The 23467-nt window shown below is 35.8% G+C and overlaps 5 protein-coding genes across 5 annotated transcripts; 1 reads left to right on the top strand and 4 right to left on the bottom strand.

Moving 5' to 3' along the window:
- Positions 1-1101: 1101 nt before the first annotated feature.
- Positions 1102-1842, bottom strand: LOC106356059. Its single transcript, XM_013795898.1, has one exon. It carries the CDS (start codon positions 1840-1842, stop codon positions 1102-1104), a length of 741 nt encoding a protein of 246 aa, XP_013651352.1.
- Positions 1843-1986: 144 nt separating this feature from the next.
- LOC106356058 lies at positions 1987-3732 on the bottom strand. Its single transcript, XM_013795897.1, has 2 exons — positions 3373-3732; positions 1987-3258 (listed from the first exon to the last, which is right to left on the bottom strand). The coding sequence occupies exons 1-2, from the start codon at positions 3730-3732 to the stop codon at positions 1987-1989; spliced, it is 1632 nt and encodes a 543-aa protein (XP_013651351.1).
- Positions 3733-7369: 3637 nt separating this feature from the next.
- LOC106357412 (transcription factor DIVARICATA) lies at positions 7370-9877 on the top strand. The gene is made up of 2 exons (XM_013797086.3): positions 7370-8435; positions 9150-9877. Exons 1-2 carry the CDS (start codon positions 7996-7998, stop codon positions 9595-9597), a joined length of 888 nt encoding a protein of 295 aa, XP_013652540.1. The 5' UTR covers positions 7370-7995; the 3' UTR covers positions 9598-9877.
- Positions 9878-10971: 1094 nt separating this feature from the next.
- On the bottom strand, positions 10972-14626 carry LOC106429325 (protein NRT1/ PTR FAMILY 5.5). The gene is made up of 3 exons (XM_048755412.1): positions 14528-14626; positions 12772-13265; positions 10972-12698 (listed from the first exon to the last, which is right to left on the bottom strand). Exons 1-3 carry the CDS (start codon positions 14624-14626, stop codon positions 11888-11890), a joined length of 1404 nt encoding a protein of 467 aa, XP_048611369.1. The 3' UTR covers positions 10972-11887.
- A 3488-nt stretch (positions 14627-18114) lies between these two features.
- On the bottom strand, positions 18115-20965 carry LOC106429324 (glycerol-3-phosphate 2-O-acyltransferase 6-like). The gene is given in 2 exon segments (NM_001316016.1): positions 18115-19113; positions 20329-20965. Coding segments are annotated over 2 exon segments (1506 nt in total). The 5' UTR covers position 20965; the 3' UTR covers positions 18115-18243.
- Between the last annotated feature and the right edge of the window lie 2502 nt (positions 20966-23467).

The following is a 23467-nucleotide window of genomic DNA, read 5'->3' as shown; positions in this document are numbered from 1 at the left end:
GTTTCATCACATTTCATTCTTCTTTTTGTCGACTCATCACATTTCATTTATTAAAAATAAAATTATAACTAAAGTACAACTATTGTTGATTAAATTATCATCATTTTCTGGAATATATAAAATCCGTAAACCCAAAGAAAATATTAATCAAATAAAAAGTGTAGGGACAATTTTTTATTTTCTTGCGTATGATTTATTGGGTTTTCTTTAAGCAAAAAAAAAAGAAGATTTTTTTTTTTTCGTTAAAAGAAAAAGAAGATTTATAGGGTTTTCATTTTATATGATCTACAGTTGTACTAATCAATACAGTCAAATATCATCGCAATGGTGACAAGACGATGAGCTAAACCATTAAGAAAGGTATTATAACTGGTATTATACCACCAAAATACAGGAAAGAAACCTAGCTAGAAAGGTCGGAGATCTGTATTAAAGATAAAATTAAAAGTATAGTTATAATGTACATTTACTTGCCTGCATCGCTAAATATATCAAAGGAAAATAAATTATTCGGGAGGAAAAGTGTCCTCATTCGGAAATAAGAGATGCTTTCCCTTTGAGGAAACTCTACGAAAATAATATTCATAACAAAACCAGTCATTGTCTAGCACCACTCCTATTTAAAAACCAGCGTATAATAACTTTACTGAATATTTTATTGCCTTATTAATATTTTAAAAAATATATAATCGTCTGTTGGGTGTGAGTGGTGGACAAACAACTCTGACATTTTACTTAAACAACTCTGATATAAAGAGTCGTAGATGTGGAGATGGAGAACATCAAATTATTATCTAATTTAATTGGTTTTTTTATCGAAAACCTCTGGGCTCTGGCGCTTCTTATTAAAATTAGATATATTGCTAAGGAAAGCTCATTGCTTACACCATCTCCGATGGTGTATTCTATTTTTTCTTTTAAAATACAATAACTGAGTTGGATATATATATATTTTTTTTTGATAAAATGTGAATTTATACCAACAAGGAAACGTTTTTACAACAGCTCGGCGAAGCTAAAAAGTTACAAAAGACCCAAAAAAAAGTGGAAAAAAGTCTAAAGTAACTCGGAGGAAGCAGCTTGCTTCAGAATCATAAGCTCTTAGTCATATCTAAACCAGATGGATAGCATAGTCTGGAATCTTTTCATGTCCCTGCGAGCGAGAGCGATGTCCCTTACGCATCTATCTAGCTGTTTGAACACGACCGAGTGGGGTAGCGGGTTCCCAGCATGTAATCTTGAGTTCCTTTCCCTCCATATCAGATAAACTATGGCCTGAGTAGCAATATGCTTAATGGTGAAAAGTCGTTTTCCCCTTGCAGCCTGTAACCAATGGATCAAAGCTGACCAGTTTCGCATCCGCGTACGAGGCTCTCCCAGCTTCGTAAACAACTTGCTCCAAATATTTTTGCTGTACTCGCACTCCAGGAACAGATGCTCTCTTGATTCAGAGAACCGGTTACACAGAACGCATGTGTCAGGAACATCAATGCCCCAAGTGACAAGTCTCTGTCTGACATGAAGCCTATCCAGATGAGCCACCCAGAAAGTAAAGGCATGCTTGGGAATGCAGCCTTTAAACCAAACAGAACGAGTCCATGAGAGTTTGGGAAACTTTTGACGAAGATGCTCCCAAGTTAACCCAGAAGAGAAGCCCGGGGACGTAGAGCCTGGAACGACCCAAGAGAAAACATCAGGACCTTGAGCTAGGTTGGGAAGAGGGTGAGCAATCATACTGTCGCGGGCTTCTGCAACTCTCTGATGTCTAACACGGTGGGAAGGAACCCTCCAACCTAAAGCAGTGCAGGCATCAGCGACATTGCTAGTTATGGGAATTCCCATCAGAAGAGGACCCTCCTGGCCAACAAAAGAAAGCAGCGGACCTATGGGCAGCCAGTGATCAAACCAGAACTTAGCAGTAGCCCCATTTCGCAGGGAGCATCTCAAGAACTTCTGAGCTAGGGGGCGCAGGGAGGTAAGGCTTTTCTAGATCCAGGAGCTAGTAGCCATTGCTGGTGCGCTCCAGAAGCGGTGATCTTTTAGATTATGCTTTCTCATCCAGGCAACCCACAGGGAGTCAGAGTTGGAGAAAAGAAGCCAGATAAGTTTCAGGTTAAGGGTTTTATTCCAGAGGCTGAAGTTTCTTAGTCCCAAACCGCCTTCTTCCTTAGGCTGGCAGACAGTGCTCCAAGCAACTTTCACTCCATGTTTCTTTGCAATATCACCAGACCACATGAAGTGATTGCACATACCTTCAATTTGCTTGATACAAGCCTTTGGCAGCATGAAGGCGGAGATCCAAAAGTTGACAGTACTGCAGATAACCGAAGATATTAACTGTAACCTGCCAGCAAAAGTCAGGGCTTTCGTTGTCCAGTGGTTGAATCTATTAGATATTGCATCCAATAGAGGAGAATACTCAGATTTCTGTAGCTTCATGTGGGTAAGAGGGAGCCCTAAATACCGAAAAGGGAAGGATCCCTGAGTGAAACCAAAGGCCGCAAGGCTTTCTTGTTCCTCAGCATCTGTTCCAGCTGTGTACAACGCAGATTTTTCTCTGTTCATTTCTAGACCTGAGAGCCGGTGGAAGGTTTCCAGAGTTGAGCTGAGCTCATTTAAAGAATTATGGGAGCCATCAAAGAAAACCATCACATCATCAGCAAAAGCTAGATGAGAAATCTTGGGATCTTGCCCCTTAGGGTGATATCCAATGCTTCCATCTTCGAATTTCCGTTCAAGAAGTCTCCCGAACACCTCCATTGCAATGATGAACAGATAAGGTGAGATCGGATCCCCCTGTCTCACGCCCTGCTCCCCTTTAAAGAAGCCACATAGATCTCCGTTGACATTGATTGAGAAGCTGGTGGTAGTTATACACTGCTGAATCCAATTGATGAAGGTGGAAGGAAACTGAGCTGCTTTCAGAACTTGTATAATGAAGTCCCACCGTAGAGAATCGAAAGCTTTCCGAAGATCTACTTTAAGAACCCCCCGACTGGATATATTTTTCTGGTTGAACTTCTGAACCATTTCCGTGGCCAGCAAGACATTCTCAATAAGCAGACGCCCTTTGACAAAAGCTGATTGATGAGGAGATACCATGGAGGGAAGAATAATCTCTAGCCGCTTTGCAATAATCATAGAGATTATCTTGTATAAGACATTGCAGAGAGATATGTGCCTAAACTCAGAGATCTTGTCGGCATTTACCTTCTTAGGGATAAGGGTGATAATAGTACAGTTCCATTGCTTGAGAATCTGTCCATTGCGGAAGAACTCTTAAACAGCCTGAGTTATCTATGGCCCAGTGATATCCCAAGTTGCTTTCAGAAATTCTGCATTATATCTGTCAGGCCCCGGAGCCTTATGGACAGGAAGAGCAAAGACCGTTTCTTTTATCTCTGCAGCAGAGACCTCAGCAATCAGCATGCTTTGCATCTCAGGTGTGCAACGGAAAGCACTAAGAGAACCAATAAGATCACGGTCTGGTGCTGTAAGGGGAGTGGACTCCTTTGCCAACAGATCTTTAAAAAACGCAACACAATGTTCCTCAATCTCAGATCTGTTGTCGATTCTACGACCATCACTACCAATAAGGAAGTGAATTTGGTTGTCTGATCTTCGTGTTGTTACCATTTTAAAGTAGAACGCTGTGTTACTATCTCCATATTTCAACCATTGGATTCTTGATCTCTGGCAGAAGAACTTTTCCTCAGCAAGAGCTAGAGTCATCCATCGAGAGTGCGATGAAAAAAATAGAGCGATGAACAAAAAATAAAAAAAAATTACTCTATATATAGAATAAAAAATAGGTTTACATTATTATAGAGTAGAAAATAGAGTATCATTTGAGCATTTTTACTATAAACTCTATTTTTGATGGGAAAATAGAGTGGAGTTGGAAATGTTCGGTCCAATGAATTACATTTGTATGAATGGTAAAGTGAAAAAAAAAACATGAATCTGAGTCCAATTTGCCATAATTTGAAAAGTTTGAAGTCTGGGATTCCTTTTCCTTGCTTTTAACGTATGTTTATATGTACATAGAGTTATCTTAATTACATTATCCCTGGCCTCTCTAGACGATATCGAATTTGCATGAAACTTCTAGACTAAAAACAATTGCTGTGATCTTTTTAGCATTAGAGGATATATTACATAACGGCCGAGATTATTTTTGAAGTCGAAGCTGTATTGAACAATAATATTTATCTTAGTTTAATAAATAGGCATGTACGATCATACATACCAAAACATAAGTTTGTACTTTGTAGTCAAACATATTTTTCTCACAGAAAACGTATACAAACTCCAACATAAAACGTATATATCAAATTCGACTAATACGTTGAATCCTCAACTACTATATACCGCTAATTAACTACTAATTAATAAAAAGTACCTTTTCATAATTATTGTGTCTGTTATGGCGTGGTCACTTAAGCTACCTAACCCATTTTAGTATAATATTATTCGCGACTGGTTATTTGTTATAAGAAATTAATTAGTGACACAGAAAAGCAAGTGTTGTCCCATGATACTATGAGTTACAATTGCAGGAAAAATGAGCATTTCAGTATATATATTTAATTTACATATATTTATATATATGTATATAATCGCACTCCTAAGTGTCTCAGATAATGCACAAATATTATAAACTATAAATAGGACAAAGTGAGAAGAATACATTTTTGTCAGAAACTTCTTTATATTAATCATTCGAAATGAATAATTACAAACCTTAAACATATCAATATATACATCTAACAAAAAAATATTAGAATATCCGACTGCTGAAAACTCTTCTTAAATTCTTTACAATCAAAAAGTTAATATTTTATTTAATGAAAATTGAAAAATACATGTGCAATAAAAGTTTTGAAAAAATAAGACAGACTGTTTCTGATAAGAACCATTTTAATTCTCTTTTTTTTATTTGCTTTTCAATTTATTAGTTCTAAAATATTTTTGGAGATGTTCGTATATATCTCTGTATTATTGTACTATGAAAGTATCCCTCTCACAATCCTTTATGCTATCAAGTTTGAGAGTGTCTTATCAAAATCTTATTGTGTGACTTGTGTCCTTTATGCTAGGGCTACTCGAGTGAGTCGAAGGTTTTGGCATAACGTTTCTTTCCATATAAATCCTTTAATTATGCCATCTTAAAAAACAAAAAACACAAACCACAGTCAAAACATATGTAATCTCAAATTCTGATAAAACTCGTATTCATACTGCGACAAAGTTTTTGTAGTAGAACTATAATTTGAAAAAAAAAAATTGTTAAAACCTAATTTGAGTTTTTACCTAAATTGATTTCTTAACTCAATCTTATAATAAATTGGGATTATTTTTATGTCATAGACCGTAATTGATAAACCTTCATTTGGAATTTTAGATGTTGTTAGAATATCATCATGACTATGTTTCCAACGTTAATAAATTAAGGTTCGATATTATGACGAGTTTGTTACCTTTAGGCACGCAGTTATAACACTAAACCATTTGCTACTCGATTTGATTGTGTTAGGAAAATATTGGTTGTATTTAAACCCAGAACTTAAGCAAGGTGTCATCATCGTATAATAAAATATCTTCGCTGATAGTTCTCCAAGATATAGTCTGGCATATAGTATGCCATAAAAAATTATTACCATTTCTTATGTAATTAGTTATTTAACCAAAAGATTTCATAGTAAAACTCACGGTAATGTCTAAACTATATAACCATCATATAAATTTTAAAATGGCTAAAATAAAAGCATCAAGAAATAGATTTTCGATATTGACTAATAAAATGACTACTACGTTTTCATTATTACTTTTCTAGCAGGATTATATTAGTAATTCGCTTCTACCAAAAAAATAAATAAATTAGTAATTCGCTTTTTTATGCCAATTGGTGTAAGTTTTTGTAAGCTTTATATAGTTTGTTTAAGTATTTTGGATTGAGACTAAACTGGTGTGTCTATCTTTGTATACAAGCATAGTTTGTAGTAGAATAATGTTGTTTTCCTGTTTCCTAGCATCCTAATTTCAAAATATACACTTAACCACATTCTCCAATTTTCTATGTTATCATAACTGTGGTCCAGAAATATATTGCTACCAAATTATGAAACAGAAAAATAAAATAAGGCACCTCAATATATATACAAACAAACAACTCATGTGCCCAAAAGGTTCAATGTCAACACCATGGAAAAATACTTAAATACTTACTTTTTAACCGACCTTAATTCTTGCTAGCCAATGAAGGTTGCTCCTCGTTTGTGTGTCTCGTCTGAGTCTGTGATTTCTTCTATTTGGCCTATAATTATGCAACATCTAAGCCGCAAAATATATCTCCCATTATGTAGTCATAATTATTATTTTTATCCAAAAACAAATGCATAAGGAATAGAAATGTATCAATCAACGGTCCTGAAAGCATACTAATAAATAAATAAAAAGCTTCTTGAGAACAAATGAAATATGTACACGTGTGAGCCACATATTGGAAGAAGACACATGTCTTTTACTTATATTTATATGAAGGCCTATCACAGACTATACAACGACGAGTATTTATTGGTTGATTGAATCAAAAAGTACTCTGAAAATAGATATTAAAAAGAATCTTGGATATCATATCTCATTTTGAAATCTTTTTACAACATATTTGGAAGATATCAAATTGTTCATGGAGAGCTTCAGTTAATCAGAACATTTACACGTACCTCCAACGCAAAATACAAAAACGGACAGTGTGGTACGTAAGGTTCGGCAACAATCGTTTCGTTGTTTAGATAGACACAAAATTACTTTGCAATATCTTAGTTGAATTTGTATCTTTGATGACAAAAAAAAATCTCCTTTTGAAATAATACCTTTTTAATTTCAACTGAATTATACTTTTTTTTTTGCTTTTTGCCAAGATTTGAATTATACTAATAGCTAATACTATGTTGATGTGGACTACTTACCAAAGAAGATTACATAAAATGTTACTATTTCATGATTTATACATCAACAGTAACATCGTTTTATATATGACTTAAGCATCATAAAATTCATATTTTTTGTGTTAATATTCAAAAAAAAAATTCATAACTTTCATTTGTTACAGTTTACAGCATGTTTGAATACATTTATCATAGAGCATTAGCTATACTTTTAGTTTAAGTAACTTCAAACTATTCTAACAAAGTTATTTTATCATATTAATGAAAATTGTTAAAATATTTTTTCTGTAAATAGAATATTTTTTTTATCCCAAGAACGTTTAGTACTCCATTTAGGTAGTCAAGCAATTAAAAAAAGTTGCAAAAACTAGTAGATCTTGATATAAATATAATAATTAAAAAGGCTCAGAAAACTTTGTATGGGAAATAGCCATAGACAATCACAGCTCAACAGCTTTTTAACTCACCTCTCACTCTCAGATCATTCCTGTTTCGTACATCTCTCCTCTCTCTCTCTCTCTCTCTCTCTCTCTCTCTCTCTCTCTCTCTCTCTCTCTCTCTCTCTCTCTGCCCTTCTCAACTTGAGAGTTTGGGAGAAAGAACAACAGTTTTGTTCACTTTCCAAGCTTTAATGTTCTAAACCCACCTGAGCTTCTCCATTGCCCTCATGTGAGATCCTCTGTTTTTCTTCATTTATTTTTCTTCTCTGGATTCGGATCTACCAATAAGAAACTGATTTTGGTAAAAGGTATTTATCGTTCAGACAACAACACTAATAAACAGAATCTTTTTCTTCTTCTTGTCCTTAGAGTCTGGAAAAAGCATCTATTCTTGTTCTCCTTCTTTAGATTCTCTTATCTTATTAGATGCTTATCATCTCTCTTTCTCTCTCAGATTCCTTTTGAAAAAATGCCATCTTCATAGATCAAAGTCCCCAACTCTCTCTTTCTCTCCTTCTCTCTGAGTTTCACCATTGATACACAATCAAAAACTCTGTTCTTTGTTCTTTAAATTTCAATCAAGAACCGTTGAAAAAAAAAAAAAGATGAGCAGAGGACTCGAAGTTATGTCACCAGCAACATACTTAGAGACATCAAACTGGTTGTTCCAAGAGAACAGAGGAACCAAGTGGACAGCTGAAGAAAACAAGAAGTTCGAAAACGCTTTAGCCTTTTACGACAAAGACACTCCCGACAGATGGTTCAAAGTCGCAGCTATGCTCCCCGGCAAAACAGTCGGAGACGTGATCAAACAGTACAGAGAGCTAGAGGAAGACGTCAGCGACATCGAAGCTGGTCTTATCCCGATCCCTGGTTACGCCTCTGATTCATTCACGCTAGATTGGGGAGGCTACGACGCTGGAAGCAATGGATTTAACATGAACGGGTATTACTTCGCCGCCGCCGGAGGAAAGAGAGGATCCGCCGCGAGAGCAGCGGAGCATGAAAGGAAGAAAGGTGTTCCATGGACAGAAGAAGAACACAGGTACACAATACGTCAATGCTTTTCTCTCTAGATTTGGACTATGCACATACGTACACTTTTTTCTTGGAAACGTGTTTATGTATATACGTATAAAGATACGCATTATAACATATAATTATTTATATTCTATAGTTAATCAAGACAATACAGTCATCCACCAACACACAAAATGCGTCTTTACGTATTGTTTTGAGACAGAGAGACAGGCATATACGCCCATTACATAGTAGATGCATGTTTAGATTCCATTAGTTTTACTTTTACAAAGTAGTTATTTGAGTGTTACTTTTGTTTTTATAAACTCTAGAACGACTTTTAGGACATGACTTTGAATTTAAATAGATTACAAAATAACATCTGTTTACATCTATAGTATGACTTTTCAAACCAATTTTTAATGAATTTAAACGACATTTATATTAAAATTTTAGTTTTTGAGCATTTTTTCATGTTTTGAGATTATGAATCCATGGGTAAAAACTATATACTGAGCAGATGAAATCTTGCTTCTTTCTTTTTTTTGCTTAAGATCTTGCTTCTTTCTTGTATGCATTTAATATGTGAAATGATTTAGTTGGATCTTGGTGCGGTTAAAATTGTTTTACACTCACGCGCATTGCATCATACATATATATTAATGGCCCATTAAAGATTGATGTCTATGCTTAGAGTGGTATCATGTGTTAATATCAGTGCGGTTTAATGAATACGCAGACAATTTCTGATGGGTCTGAAGAAGTATGGAAAAGGCGATTGGAGAAACATAGCTCGAAACTTCGTGACCACACGGACGCCGACACAAGTCGCCAGTCATGCTCAAAAGTATTTTATAAGGCAAGTCAACGGCGGCAAAGACAAACGCCGATCAAGCATCCATGATATCACCACCGTCAACATCCCAGACACTCCCGATGCGGCAGCCGCCGATGCCACAAATGCACCATGCTCACCACCGTCATTAGGAGGAAGCCAGCCGGATGCGTCGGATCAGTGGGAAGGTCAAACAATATACGATGAAACAGCAGTTGCGTTTTACAATCAAAACGCGTTTCAGGAAACGCTCCTTGGAATGTCGTCAACGCCATACATGGCAAAACTGCAGGAGCAAAGTTTTCTTAACGCATCGCAATTTGAATCGTACAATGCGTATCTCCAAATGTAGCACAAGGTGAAGATCTCGGAGAGGTTAAGAGTTAATAATCTTAATAATTTTTTACTCTTTTTGTTTTTGTTGATTCGCGTGCATATACTAAAAAAATAGCTCCTCTTATTTTTCTTTTCGAGATATTTATTGTTTATTTGTGTGGTTGATTCAACGAACATTTCATCACATTAACTAGGTTTTGGTTATTTTAATTGCTGAGTGATCAGCTTTGCCTTCCGTGTAATCGTGTCTGTGTGATTTGGAACTCTTGTGAGATCAAATTGCTTATTACAATTTTCTTTGTTGTGTCATGTAAACTTTACAATCTTTGGCCCTTATTGATGATTTTTTTTCATTAACAAATAATTATAATTGTGGTGCTTTATTAGATATTTTGCAATTAACAAACTGTGCTAGATTAAAGTTAGCGGCTAATTAAAGTCTCAGTGTGAAGGGAATATTGTTATTAGGGTCAAATGGTCAACATCAAAAATTGGAAGGTATTTTAAGTAATATATAAGATAAATTGGTCAATCTTCTTATCACCAATTGGTTTTAGGTTAGAAGTCTATTTAACTTAACAGAGTTCGATCTAACAAATCCAACCCGATACATTATCGATCCAGCCCAAAAATCGGTCCACCGATCTTTGCCCAGACATTTCGAAATTGATACTCAAAAAACCATGATTTCGAAGTGCGTATTAAAGACAAATATCTCACATCGGCAATCCTAAATATAGATAAATCATTTTTTAATTACCAATTGATTTTATATCGGAATCACCTGTAACTTAACATCTGAGACTAAAATTAGATAGAATGAATACATGTAAGCCTAAAGAGAATAAATCAACCAATGTTAAGCTCGTAACACAATATATTTCTGCAGGACAAAATTTATCATCATGTAATCTAATTATTATTTTTGGAAAGCATATATTTTTCAACAAGATAAAAACACAGTTTCAAATGGGTGCGGTAGTTTGGAACCAATTATATTTAGGAATATGAAGCTAAAATGTATAATATGTAAAGTGGGTTTTACATTATTTAATCTAAGAAATTTTACAACTTGTTGTGTTGACAAATCTCTAATCGAAACATGGCTTTGTGTTGGTTTTTAATTAATCTGTTTACCCAATTATTTTATTCAAAATGACTTTCTAAGTTCGAAGTTGACAAGAGAATGAGAATCTATAGCTAGCCTAAAGAAAAAGCCATAATGATTAATATGCTTTTGTTCCACACAAGTTGCCAATTTTATAGCTTTATCTTGGGACTTAATGTGAATTATGAATTGTCATAAGACTTTTTAACGTATATAGAGTGGATTAGTACATGCCTTCTATATTTTATTTTAAATTCATTTTGGAATTCTAGTACGTATATTTCAATATGATATTTACTTTTTTGCTATACATAGTTTTTGAACTGATTATATCCGTTTAATTTTTTGTGATCAGGTATCTGTCAACACTCAACACTATAAACTTCCAACTAATAATTAATTAGTAATGCGTATATTTCTTTACATTAATCTCTATCCCATCGTGGAAATCCTAGTAATAAATTATTGTGCATATTCCACGACCAATATATCGCTATTAGAAACATAATGTGTAACAAACAGAAAGATTGATGCATTTTAATTACTTTTTAAACATCAGGAAATTTTCAAATTATTGGTGAATTTGTTCTTTAATTGATGTTTGGTGGGTTCCATTTTGATGCGTTCGGGAGCAATGAAGTATCCACATATGATTGAAAATTTGACTATGAAGCAAGACAGTTGATTCCTAATTATATTTGTAATCTCACTTCCATAATGTTAGATTTGATTTGATTTGATTTTCCACATGTAAAGCAATAACCTACTTTATTTTGTTTCTTAAAAGTCATTGAGGGTTTATTAGTCTTGTCACACTCATAGATAAACCAACAATGTTAGTACGTTTATCTATGTGCCCAAGAGGTTTGGTTATGCCTATTCAGTATTGTTTGTATTCTTACTAGATACAAGAGACTGGTTGAGAACATGGTATGAAGGTATGACTGGTGTGGCATAGAATATGGTCTTGCGAACTTCTGATTCTTTTGGATGTTTGATGTTTCATAGTGATGACACCTCAAATCAAGAAGACATAAGGCATATGTCACTTGTCAACTATTAACACATCATGCTGTTTACTTTACAACAGGAATGAACAACATAGCTTGCCGTTTGTTTTTACAAAGCCACAACATAGTCACCTCATCTAAGGTCTATCAGGACATACAAATGAAAATCAGAATCACACAAAAATCTATCACCTATCGATCATTTCTTGTGCTCCACCATCCTTCTTGTTGCACTTTGTGTACCTATTAGTTACAGAAAAATACAGCAAGAGGTTGAACATGCTTAAAGCTGATAGCACCCAATAATAATTATCCAACCGGCTCTTGTCTATTGTGTCTTGAAACCATTTGCCTCCACTTACTCTACCCACCACACTAACAAGAGCAATATTGCTCATGATCCCAACCCCACACACACCCACGTTAAACAAAACCATGTATTGACTCAACTCTTCAGGGACCGTTTCTTCTAGGTAAAGCGCAAAGCTGTTTTCATAGATCCCTGTTATTGAACCGAGAAGAACGTACTGTGGAAGCAGCCAGAAAACACTCATGGAGACGGTCTCTTGAATTCTAACCACTTTGAGCCTCATGGACTCAACATGTGCAGCAATGGCGCAGCAGAATACCGATAGGATGATGGAGACTGGTATACCATATGGTGTTTTGGTTTGTTTTGGTGCTTGGGCGTTACGTTTTGCAGCCATGACGCATAGTTCTCGAGATCCTAGCCTTGCAGCCTCGCTAAAGAGTAAGAGGAGTGGGAGAGGGAGGTTCCATGATCCTAACTTGGAGTCCAAATGGTTTGCTTGTTCGAGGAAGAAAGTGTTACCAAGAGAGAAAACGATCCCGGAGATAAGAGATGTCGTGAACAAAGGAACCGTGCGTATCACGCTTTTAGTTTGCTCCACTTCTGTAACCCTACAAAGTCTCCATCTGTTTCCCCTCTGCTGTTCCAAAGGCTCGGTTTGGAGTATCATCGCAGCTCTGTCCAAGCACCTGAGTTTGACAAACCAAGAATCAAGAACTACATACATAAACAACACAAGAGCTAAGTATTTAAATATTAAACCTCAAGCTACTTGTGTGGGACTTCATATCAAGACCACACTCGGTATCTTCATAAAGCTGGTTTGAGTTGTTTTGATATCCACTAGACATTTTGGAAGCAGAAGCCGCAAAGACCCGGAACACTGTTGTCAAAGGGCTCCCACTAGGTCTTTCCCGTTTGTATGAACAAGCACCAGAGAGAAAGATCAGCATTGCTAAGACCTCGCAGCCAGCAGGGACTGCGAATCTTACAAACCACGGACTTATCTGAGGAAGTGCAGTAGAAGCAAGTAAAGGGAATACAAAGTTCCCAACGTTTCCAATGACAAAGCTGGTGAGCATGGCTGGATTCCCATTGTTCCCACTGTCTTCTAGTTGGTCCTCTGTGAAAACTCCCAACGAGATTGACCGTCCATATATACCAACGGATATGACCGTTAGGGCAACGTAGAATAGCCCCTTTTGTGCTCCACCAGAGAGTATTGGTGATGCTGATATTGCCAAGAACCCGAAACCCTAAACACCAAAGAGCATAAGAGCGAAACCATACTAAACAAAGCTATTGGTTTTAAAGAGGAGGTATGATTGGATCTGAAATTTATGGGGTCATAAACATTTTTAGGTTGATTTTAATAAAATTTTATTTTTGACAATTTGGAGGTCATGCAACTATGTAGATCTTTGAAATTTGGGGATAAAAGCGAATGTTTCATCCGGATTTACCCTGATCTGGTCTTAAAAGAAGGTTTAAATTCTTACAAAACTGAATGCTAAGGTAGAGAGGCAGAGCATCCAAAAGTGACCAATAAATGTATCAACTAAGAACTGCATGCCAAGATGAGCAACAGCTGATACACCAGCTGTATAAGCCGGAAAACCGGACTGATATAAAACGATAGAATAAAAGCGATGTTAAGGAAAATATACGAATGTATAAAGCGAATACAAGAACGATAAGAAATCGTATTCGCGAAGAGACATGGAGTCGAGATATGATCTCTTTCCTTAACTCAAAATATTCGCTCCGTTAGTGAGACGGAACTGTACGAATATAGAGTCCCAGGATAAAACCATGGCAGACGAATCACGCCTCACTCGTGATCGCCCTATCGAACTATAAACTCTACGAAACACTCTCGCAATATAGACTTACGCAGAAGGATTTTTGTTGGATTTTGATCTCGAAAAAATTGAGAAATGAAGGAAGAGGAGAGACGATATTTAAAGAGACGGAGACGACCCACTTCCCGCAACAGCTGCTGCACGTGGGCGAGAATCTCGCGGAGATCGAGGGAAGTTGAGTTCCGAAACTTCTTCCTCAAGACTCTCTCTTATCTCGTTTTAAAAATTTTCGAGAGGATAACATGCATGACGTTTTTATTTTCTAGACAAACTACTTGTCGTTTTAAATAAAATTGTATGCTGTTTTTTCTCGAAATAAATGGCAAAACATTGAGCTTAACTTGGTCCAAAAAGAATACTTCTTATCGGGCCAAAGGCACCCAAGCCCAAGCCCAAGCCCACGCCCACGCCGAGCCGAGCCGGCCGGACGGCGGCGGCGGCGCGCGCGTGGGGAGCTCTCTCTTCCTCTGAGCCGTTTACACTCATATGACACAATGCCATATTTATACTGCTCTATGACTCTTGTATTCCCCGATGTGGGACAATTATTGGTTTTGTCATTTAGACAAAAGTTGCAGTGTTACATACACCAAGCTACCAACTTCTTAGAATCATTTCTTATTCAATATTAATCTGTTTTTGATGTGTGAATATACCAGGTTGTAGTGCTCATTACAAGCTTTACAACGAGCTGATGATCTGACCGGAATAGCCACCGGTGTAGCCGGAAATGTTACCGGAAAATCAGAAAACATCAGCTTCTAAATTCTTTGTAAAAACAGAGTTCCAACACCAGCAAACACATTGACTATTGCAGCTGCGTCCGTGAACTTGAGTTTCATCTCCTTCGTCAAGTATATCATTAGCATCCAGAGGGTAAACCACGCAACAGTAAAAGCCCATGATAGAACTGAATGATGAAAAAAACAATAAACCAACATATACAAGGATGTTATTAAAAGGGATTGAGTATCGAAACCAACATGAAGAACATAGTTTGACTATAAATGAACAATGTAGAATCTTGTGTGAATGTTTGAATGTGTTACTCCTTTATCAAATATCACAAAAAAAAAAGTCATTTCAACTTACCAATAACTCGTAGAAAGGACGCCATTAGTACTACATCAGCTAACTTCTCATGGAAACAAAATCAATGACTAACAACAGAAGGACATTCAACAGAAGGCTAATGGAGAGGCAAAGACGTGCTGATCTGTTTTATAATTTTAGGAGACGGGCTTAAACATTGTTTATTATCATCTGATTAAACTAGAGTGAGTCATAACTATCCTCAAGGCTGGTTTTATTGATTATGTTATTTTTAATTCAAAAATCTGAAGATACATTATTGTAGTAGAACAGGTTTTATCTGCCAGTTCATATCAAGCTATAACCAAAACATACATACTTGATGGCCAAACAAAAATAAATAAATAATTATAAAAAGGAAAAAAAACAAAGTTTACAACTCTTTCTTGAGAAAGAACAGGGCATCTTTCTCAGTCTCTCACTAAGTATCTGGATATCATTGGATCACTCGAACTCAAACGTGTACCTCAAGCATGATCTCCTTTGCATGCACGAGAAACATAAAAAACCAAGGAAGTAGTTGGAGCCTTGACGTAGAAAAATCTCTGTTGACTCTTCTCTCGTGGTCTCCGACGAAAAGATCAACATCCATTGAAGGAAAGAGAATGAACACAGAGAATGAACACAGAAGCGCTGGTAAAAAGAACGACGCTGAATCGCTGATTCAAGTTAACTTCCTCGTGTATGATTTTGTCTTGTCGATCAAAATATTTTTTCTTAGTGGGCCTTTAAGCCCAGATTTAACCCAATGTTGAAAGCCTAGCTTACCACAATTTTCAGCGTGATCTCATGTTGAATATAGTTCAGTGCAAAGATGATTACTTTCGTATGCATCTCAAGTCTAACTGACTAAGAGTAAGAAATAAATCATCCACATATAGGGTTGAACATTTTAATTTAACGGCATGTGAAATCACTACTGATCTTACTTCTTTTTCGTGATTAAAAAATTGTAGATCTCTCAGCCCATACTTGCTCTATAATAAAATCTAAATCATGTAATATCGTTTCAAAAAACAGATTTCTCCTTTTGCGATTTAAATATGTGACTTCCAAAATATATACTAAATTACTAATTAATCTAGTTAACCATTAAATCAATTCGGCGTCCTTAATAACAAATTTTATTTCTTATAACGTTTAATTATCTACTACATCCGCGAATCAGAAATTGTTCCATAAAATCAAAAGATAATAAATCAAAGTCAAGATCGAAAACTTGTTGAAACCAATTGGATTGAAAACTTCCAAATAAATACAGTATAAATTTGGGGAGTAAATATTCGCAGAAAGGAGAGGTTGTTATCGACGCCCAACGGTTGTTCAAATATTTAAGAGGGTGCCTAAGTAGATACCCTCGTGATGGAAATTAATGGTCGAGTCATAATCATATGACAATAGTAGACCCAACAATGGTCATAGTTTTTTATTATCTATTCATTATTCCATTTATAGATATAGCGACTTGAGAGTAGAATATGCTGCTAGTATATTGGATATGAAACCCGTGATTAACTAGATGTACTTGCACATACATACAACTTGATATAAGCAAAACTAGCTAGTGATCTGCACCTAACTAGATTGGTCATTTAAATTGATATGCGTTTTCTTGGTAGACTAAATAGATTACTACTTGGTAGATATCAGTCAAGTAAATGATATGTACTAGAATACTGGCAACGTAAATTCATTGAACACAATCGACAGATTTGTCAATTTAGGCTTGGTTTTAAACTTAACATGAAACCGAAACTAAAGTTAGAGAATGGACATAACTGTAATTAAAATTGGGGTATGTTGTTACTTTTCTTTATCCAAAAGTTAGCAATAATAAAAAAAAAAGTTGTTAAAGTGATCTTGATAAATCTACACATCTAAACAAAACTTGAAAGAAGATTCACAAATACGTTTTGACGCTAAATTTGAAAGCAAACTGGTGTAAAACATTAGTTCCGGTTTTGTGATTTGGCACAAGAGTTATGATCATGATTTTTAATCCTTAGATTTCTACCCGGTCTGGATTTTTCATAGTTACCACAATTATATGTCACCAGCCAAAGATCTCATAGACAAAAGAGTTATAGTCATAAGTCATAACTGGTCCACCATAGAACACTACAACTGCCAAACTCCATCTATATATATATATATATATCCTGTAGCATGTTCTTGATTTAACTTCAAAGTAAACTAAAAATCGAGAATCACATTCAAAGGTGTAAGAGGAACCTCACTGGGGTTTCTCAACATAAGTTTCTAAAAATACATATAGATGTATGTACATATAAATTTTATAGATACTCATAATTAAATATTAATATTTATATATACATAAATATATATGTAACTTTAGAATTTCATGTTGAGAAACCCCCATTAGAGTGCTTTAACAAGACTTTTCATGGTGTTTTTCCATGTGGTGCAGCAACTTTCTTATCTGTCAAAAGTCAATACAAATCTTCTTTTGTGAAACAGATGAATTATTTTGGTCGCTTTAATATGAGTAGTTAATTTGTGAATTCAATGCATTGATGTATATTCCGGACATATGATAATGATAGGATACATTAGAGCATAATTAAAGCTAAGGGTTCTTATTTATTTTTATTTTTTTTGTCTGATTAAAAAAAAATTTAAAAATGAATCAATTGCGGATCGCCACGTGTCAGTGGGGTCCGCGAACAGTAAAAAAATCGCCTCTTGCAGAAAAAGAGGAACTGGTTTTTAACAAAATTGTGGACCACACCTCTTAAGAACCCACGGTGGTCTTAGTTACTAATACTATATATATAAAAATAAAAGTAGATTTAATTTTAACGTTACTTGTTATGACTTATGATATGACATCCAAAGGTACATTTGATCTTCAGTGGTTATGACGACAGTACATTGGATCTTTAGCGGTTATGACTTTTGCTATACTACATTCATATACGAAATGTCACATACTGTCATAGTTAGAAAACCTGTGTACGCTGTAACTTTTATAACAAAATAATGTTCACACTATTAACAAATATTATATACAAGTATACAACCAACTGACCAAGCAAATGGACCAAGCACTGTTTTTTTTTAAACCCTTATTGTACTAAAGTAAAACTTGGAAATATTACAAAGAAAAACATGCGAAGAAAATATCTTGGAATCATAGAAGACAAAAGAAACAAACTTTATCCTTTTCCCTTTTAATTAAGTAGTAATAGCTAACCAGCCAAAAGAAAAATATTCAAATGTTTGTATTATTTCTTCATCTTCTCTTTTATCCAATCAATAATTATATCTTCTCCTTCTTCATTGGAACCCTACCGTCAGTGCCAGCTAGCATTGCGTACTTATCCTTTCTTGTGAAATTTGTGCACTCAAACCCTAAGGTTCCTGCCAAAACCCTCTGTATGTAATTCGCCACCTCTATCGGCGACTTGCCTCCTTTACATGTCAGCTCGGCCGGCAGCTGCTTAAGGAAAGTGATCTCGAACGTGGGAATGGGATTCATAAACGCGAAGTAAGGATCAAGAAGCTTGTAGCCACGTGTGGTTGTACCATTAAACATGCTTTGTTTGGTGTTGATAGCCACAGGGACGATCCTGTCCGTGAGCTCGGCGAACATGGCGCTAAACCGAAGCAGGAAAGGCTCACGGCACGTGGTTCCCTCGGGACATATCACAAGATCGCCTTCCTCCAAGAGACGCTTGATGTTAGCTGCGTCTTTATCGCGCTGACGAGTCAACGCAACGGTTTTGATTGGAGAGATTAACTCAGAGAATTTACTGATACTGTAGGTTACGCAGCTGATTTTCCGACCGAGCACGACAGCTGTCACCACAGGGTCGAGTACAGTCCGGTGGTTGCATACCAATAGGTGGCCTGGTTGGCCAGGCTTAGGCGGCGGAGGAGGGTGGCCGTTGACGACTAGTTTGATCCCTGTGAGCTTGTAGTTATAACGTGCAATGCGCTCGGGTAGTGGAATATTCGTGTAGACACGGATAAGAGAGACTAGAAAACCGATGGGAAGCCAAAGGAGAGTTAACAGAGCAACAAATGGCGTTGGACGTTGGACTAATCTGCCCTCGTGGAATATTATAGTGCTTAAGAGTTTGTTTCTTGGTAATGGTTCGCATTTTGTACGTGGCACCATGTAACCCTCCTGCAGTCAGTAATCACAAATTTTGTTATATTAATTGAAGCACAAAAGTAGTTGTGGTTTGTACGTAATTGTCTAGTAATTAGTAGCATGCACTTTTCATTTTTTTCCTATCATATAGGAGATGGAGATGCGACACCGAAGTAGTCACGAGAGAGACATGCGTACTATCAAATTTATTAGTGGCTAGAAAACATGTATCCAGATTACATGGTACGTAATTTATGTAATTATTTAGTATTAATTTATATAACTAATTAGGATAATTGATTAGCAGTTTACAAAATGAAAGGAGAGTCAAGAATAACAAAACAAAACATTATCAGGCTTTTACATGAAGACAATTAAAAACAAAACAAAAAACGATGGTTAGTATATGAAGAACCCAAGTTATTATTTTTATCACAGTTTCCAAATTCACTTGAAAGGTTTCAAACAAAAAAAAATTGTTTTTTTTAAGAAAGTTAATAAGTAATGACTACAGCCTTTTTATTTGCAACAAAGAAAAACCTTTTTATTTTCCAAAAACATTTAATTGGTGATGATACTTCTCTTTATGAAATATCATGTAATTTAGCATGACAAAAAGATAATTTGCTAGGATGCAACTAGGATTTAGTATGTAGAAGTTATTGTTGCACATATCTCCGCTATAAAAGTAAAAATTTCATCAAAAACAAAAAAAAAGTTTTAACCATATTTTTTTCTTACAGCTTACAAAATAGAAGATTGTATAGTGAACCGGAATCCTGTAATCATTTTTTATTTATTTCTTACACCACCTTTAAAATTTTAATATAAAATTATAAATAAAAACTTAAGATATAGATTGATCCTAATAGATAGCTTTTACTATCCCGCTAATCATTCACATATTATTATTAGTCAGCGTAAAAGAACATGTTATCTAGAAAAATAACATATATTTGTTGACAAATAACTTGTTTACGGTTATTTATCTAATTTTATCTCCACCAAGTGCTACTACACATTTAAAATATAGATGATATGATTGGCCAAAAATCATTAGGAAGAATAGTAAGCAATAAACATCACAGGACAACACAATAACTACTACACCAAAAAAGTTGCACGTACGTCCAACGACATATGATACTCATAATGTCGTGAATATAGTATTTAATGAGTTAGATAGTAATAAAAATAAATGAAAATGACATATCATACAGAAAAAGTAGAGAGGATGGCGTGAATAACCTTGCAAATTGTCATGAAATCGTGGTCTGTCTTACTATCGCCAAGCCCCAAATCAGGTAAACTAGACGCAACGCCACCGAACTCTCTCAAAACGGCATCGCGTTTGTGTTGACCGACAAGAACACCGGGTCTTCTGACAAAACCGGTTGCCCGACCGGATTTGGAAACCTCGAGTTCTGTTCCAAGAACTTTATCGACACCTAGGAATGTCTTCACGAACGGTTCGACCATGATCCGTGGACTCGCTGTTACTATGTAACGTTTCCCGAACGTGTTGAAGATACTCCACGAGTCTGGCCTCACATCCTCGGCGTAGAACCTTGGAAGTACGGAACGGACCACGAGCTCGACGTCTCGGATCTTGAGACCCGCGAAGGTGATAAAGATGAAAACGTTGATGGCTAGAGTCTCCGAAATGGAGAGGTACGTGAGGTAAACAAACGGTACGGATGCGAGTAAGATCAAGGCTCGGAGTAAGCTCCCTGCTTCGAGGGCCACGAGGAAATAATAAGGAAATGCACTACGAGAGATTAGTAAGGTCCCGTCAAGATCAGCGGCAACGGTTTGGTTCGACCGGTCCTTAATCTCGTAACTTGATATTGGCTCGAAACGACGCCGCTTCTCGTGAGCCCCCATCTGGGAATAAGCTGGAGAGAGCAGAAAAAGAAGAGAACAGAGAGAGAGAGAGAGTAAAGGGTGATTTAGAAGTTGAAAATGGATTGTGAATACTTTTTAGGGGTGTTGTTTATATAAAGAGAGGCGAGAGAGAATGGGCATGATTTTGTTGTTGTGGTGGTTTGATGTTAGTATGCCAAAGAATTTTGGTTTTGATTTTTCAACGGTAAAAGAAAAAAAAAAACTATCTACATTAGATAAAAAAAAATATTTGTGTAACTGATGTAAATTAAATAGGAGGAGTGGGCACGAATACCATCATAATTTTCAATATTTATAATTTGATTCGTATTTTACGTATATTTAACTTTTTGATATGTTTTTATTCGAAAATATGGATATCTGGTTTTTCGGATATCCAAAGAAAAATTACAGGGTATTTACGGATATCTCATTCATTTTATTTAGTGAAAGTAAATTAATAAAAACAATACAAATTGTTTTAAAATATATATTTTACATAATATTAAATAAAAATTAAATATTAGTGAAACTAAATGTTCCATATTCAAATTAATTAAATTTTTATAAGACATAAAATTTTAGAAAAATATAGTTTTTACAAATATTTTATATTCCTTTCTTAATTTAATACTTTTATAAGTAATTTTATAAATAAATTGTTTGCTAAAATAATAATTACATTATACATTGAAAACTATATATTTAATTGTAGACATACATATGTTTATATAAAAGTCGGAGCGGAGCGGATATTCGACTCTGAGTTTTATTAATAATTTTGATTTTTTTTACTTTTGACGGATATTGATTTTTAATATTTTTTTTGCTCCAAATAGTTACGGATATCCGCATTTTCGGATCGAAACCTAGGGGCGGACGGAGGGTTTACGTAACGAACGTAACCTCGGCTGTTTTCTAATTATGGTACTGTTTTCTAATTATCCTTAAGTAATTCAGTTTAATAATATGTTTAATTTTTTTTTAATTTTGGTGAACAAAAATGAAAAATGCTCCGAATTAGAATTTTTTTTTGTCAATTTTTATCTTTTGCCCCTAACTAAAACACTAGATTCATTTTGATCAAACGAATAAAATCAAATTAATGGATAAAATGCTCACCCCTAGAATTAAATAGTTGATTTTCTGAATACGTGAGGAAGTGGTTTGAAGAAAATATGGACCACAAGAGTGGATAACAAATTGATTAATTAGGGATAAATAGTTAAGTGTGACGTGTGATATTGAGAGAAATGGGGTTAAGGTTGGTGAAGACTGAAGAGTGCAGACCGATACCAATCTAATTGATTAGCCAAAAACTTTGGAGAACTTTACGTCGTTGAAGGCGGCCCACGCGTTGCCGCTTTATCGTTAGAACATTCACTTCTCTATAGGATATGATTGGTAAAGTAAAAGTGTAAAACTAATTCTTGTGAATGGCGAACTTTTTTTTAGTATGGTGAACTTTTTTTTAAGAAATATAAAAAAATAAATATTTTTCTTTGTTTTTTTTATCACTATTGAAAGCTTAAGTAAATTAAAAGAGGAAAAGTATAAAACCAATATATTCTATGCGACTGGGGATTTGTTAATTTTTTAGAAGTTTGAAATATTTGTTTCAAGAGGTTGAGTAATGGTTCAGGTGATACTACATCAGAAGTTGATGATGCCGCGAATGATCCTGCGTTTGTGGAAGATGAAGATGATGAAACCGATGACGAAGAAGAAGAAGAGAGCTCTCACCCACAGACAAGAAGATCATCTCGTGTCTCCACAAAGCCATCGTACCTTGATGATTACGTTCTCTTCACAGAAGCTGAAGGAAAAGAAACCAAAGTGTATAAGCTCAAGAAATCTCTCTACGGCTTACGTCAAGCACCGCGGGCATGGAGCATCAAGCTTAACCAGATCTTGCGTGGACTAAGCTTTGAGAGGTGTACGAAGGAACCTTCGCTTTATCGAAAGGAAGTAAACAGAGAGCTCCTGATCGTGGTGGTATATGTAACCGGTTCATCATTAAAGTTGATAGAGGAGTTCAAACAAGAGATGGCAGCCAAATTTGAGATGAGTGATCTTGGAAGGTTAACATACTACTTGGGCATTGAGTGTTGGGGTCAAAACCGGTCACGACGGAATCAATACCTGAAAGTTCCCGGAAAACCAACTCTCGATCGATCCTTGAAAATTAGACATTTCCGGAAAACAGTTAAATCAAGTAAAAGACAGTTTTTCCCGGATGCGAACCGAGGAGCGTTGAGAAGAGGATCAGTCTAGATGAGGTCTCAATCATAAGCAAGGACCGACCACCTCGCCCTGGGGCGACGACCGACCCACACCGAGATCACCTCGCCCATGGGAGAAGACGACCCGCACCGAGGTCACCTAGCCCATGGGCGAGGACGACCCGCACAGAGGTCATCGCAAAAACTGCGGCAGAAGTCAAGGCGGTAAAGTCGCAGATTCACCACGCGACAAGCGCTGCACCCGAGATCGACAGACTTCT

Source organism: Brassica napus, chromosome C4 (genome assembly GCF_020379485.1).
Source record: "Brassica napus cultivar Da-Ae chromosome C4, Da-Ae, whole genome shotgun sequence".
Lineage (NCBI taxonomy): Eukaryota > Viridiplantae > Streptophyta > Magnoliopsida > Brassicales > Brassicaceae > Brassica > Brassica napus.
The sequence above is the reverse complement of the archived record's forward strand: the minus strand, read 5'-3'. Positions and strand labels throughout refer to the sequence as shown.

What these genes read in the sequence shown, in the direction of transcription:
- LOC106356059 (XM_013795898.1), bottom strand. Translation starts at nt 1,842, where the DNA reads ATGGGAATTCCCATAACTAGCAATGTCGCTGATGCCTGCACTGCTTTA.
- LOC106356058 (XM_013795897.1), bottom strand. Translation starts at nt 3,732, where the DNA reads ATGACTCTAGCTCTTGCTGAGGAAAAGTTCTTCTGCCAGAGATCAAGA. An exon ending in AAACGGTCTTTGCTCTTCCT is followed by an intron (nt 3,259 to 3,372) that starts GTCCATAAGGCT and finishes CGCAATGGACAG; the next exon opens with ATTCTCAAGCAATGGAACTG.
- LOC106357412 (XM_013797086.3), top strand. Translation starts at nt 7,996, where the DNA reads ATGAGCAGAGGACTCGAAGTTATGTCACCAGCAACATACTTAGAGACA. An exon ending in TGGACAGAAGAAGAACACAG is followed by an intron (nt 8,436 to 9,149) that starts GTACACAATACG and finishes ATGAATACGCAG; the next exon opens with ACAATTTCTGATGGGTCTGA.
- LOC106429325 (XM_048755412.1), bottom strand. Translation starts at nt 14,626, where the DNA reads ATGTTTTCTGATTTTCCGGTAACATTTCCGGCTACACCGGTGGCTATT. An exon ending in GTAATGAGCACTACAACCTG is followed by an intron (nt 13,266 to 14,527) that starts GTATATTCACAC and finishes TTTGGTGTTTAG; the next exon opens with GGTTTCGGGTTCTTGGCAAT. An exon ending in TCCCACACAAGTAGCTTGAG is followed by an intron (nt 12,699 to 12,771) that starts GTTTAATATTTA and finishes TGTCAAACTCAG; the next exon opens with GTGCTTGGACAGAGCTGCGA.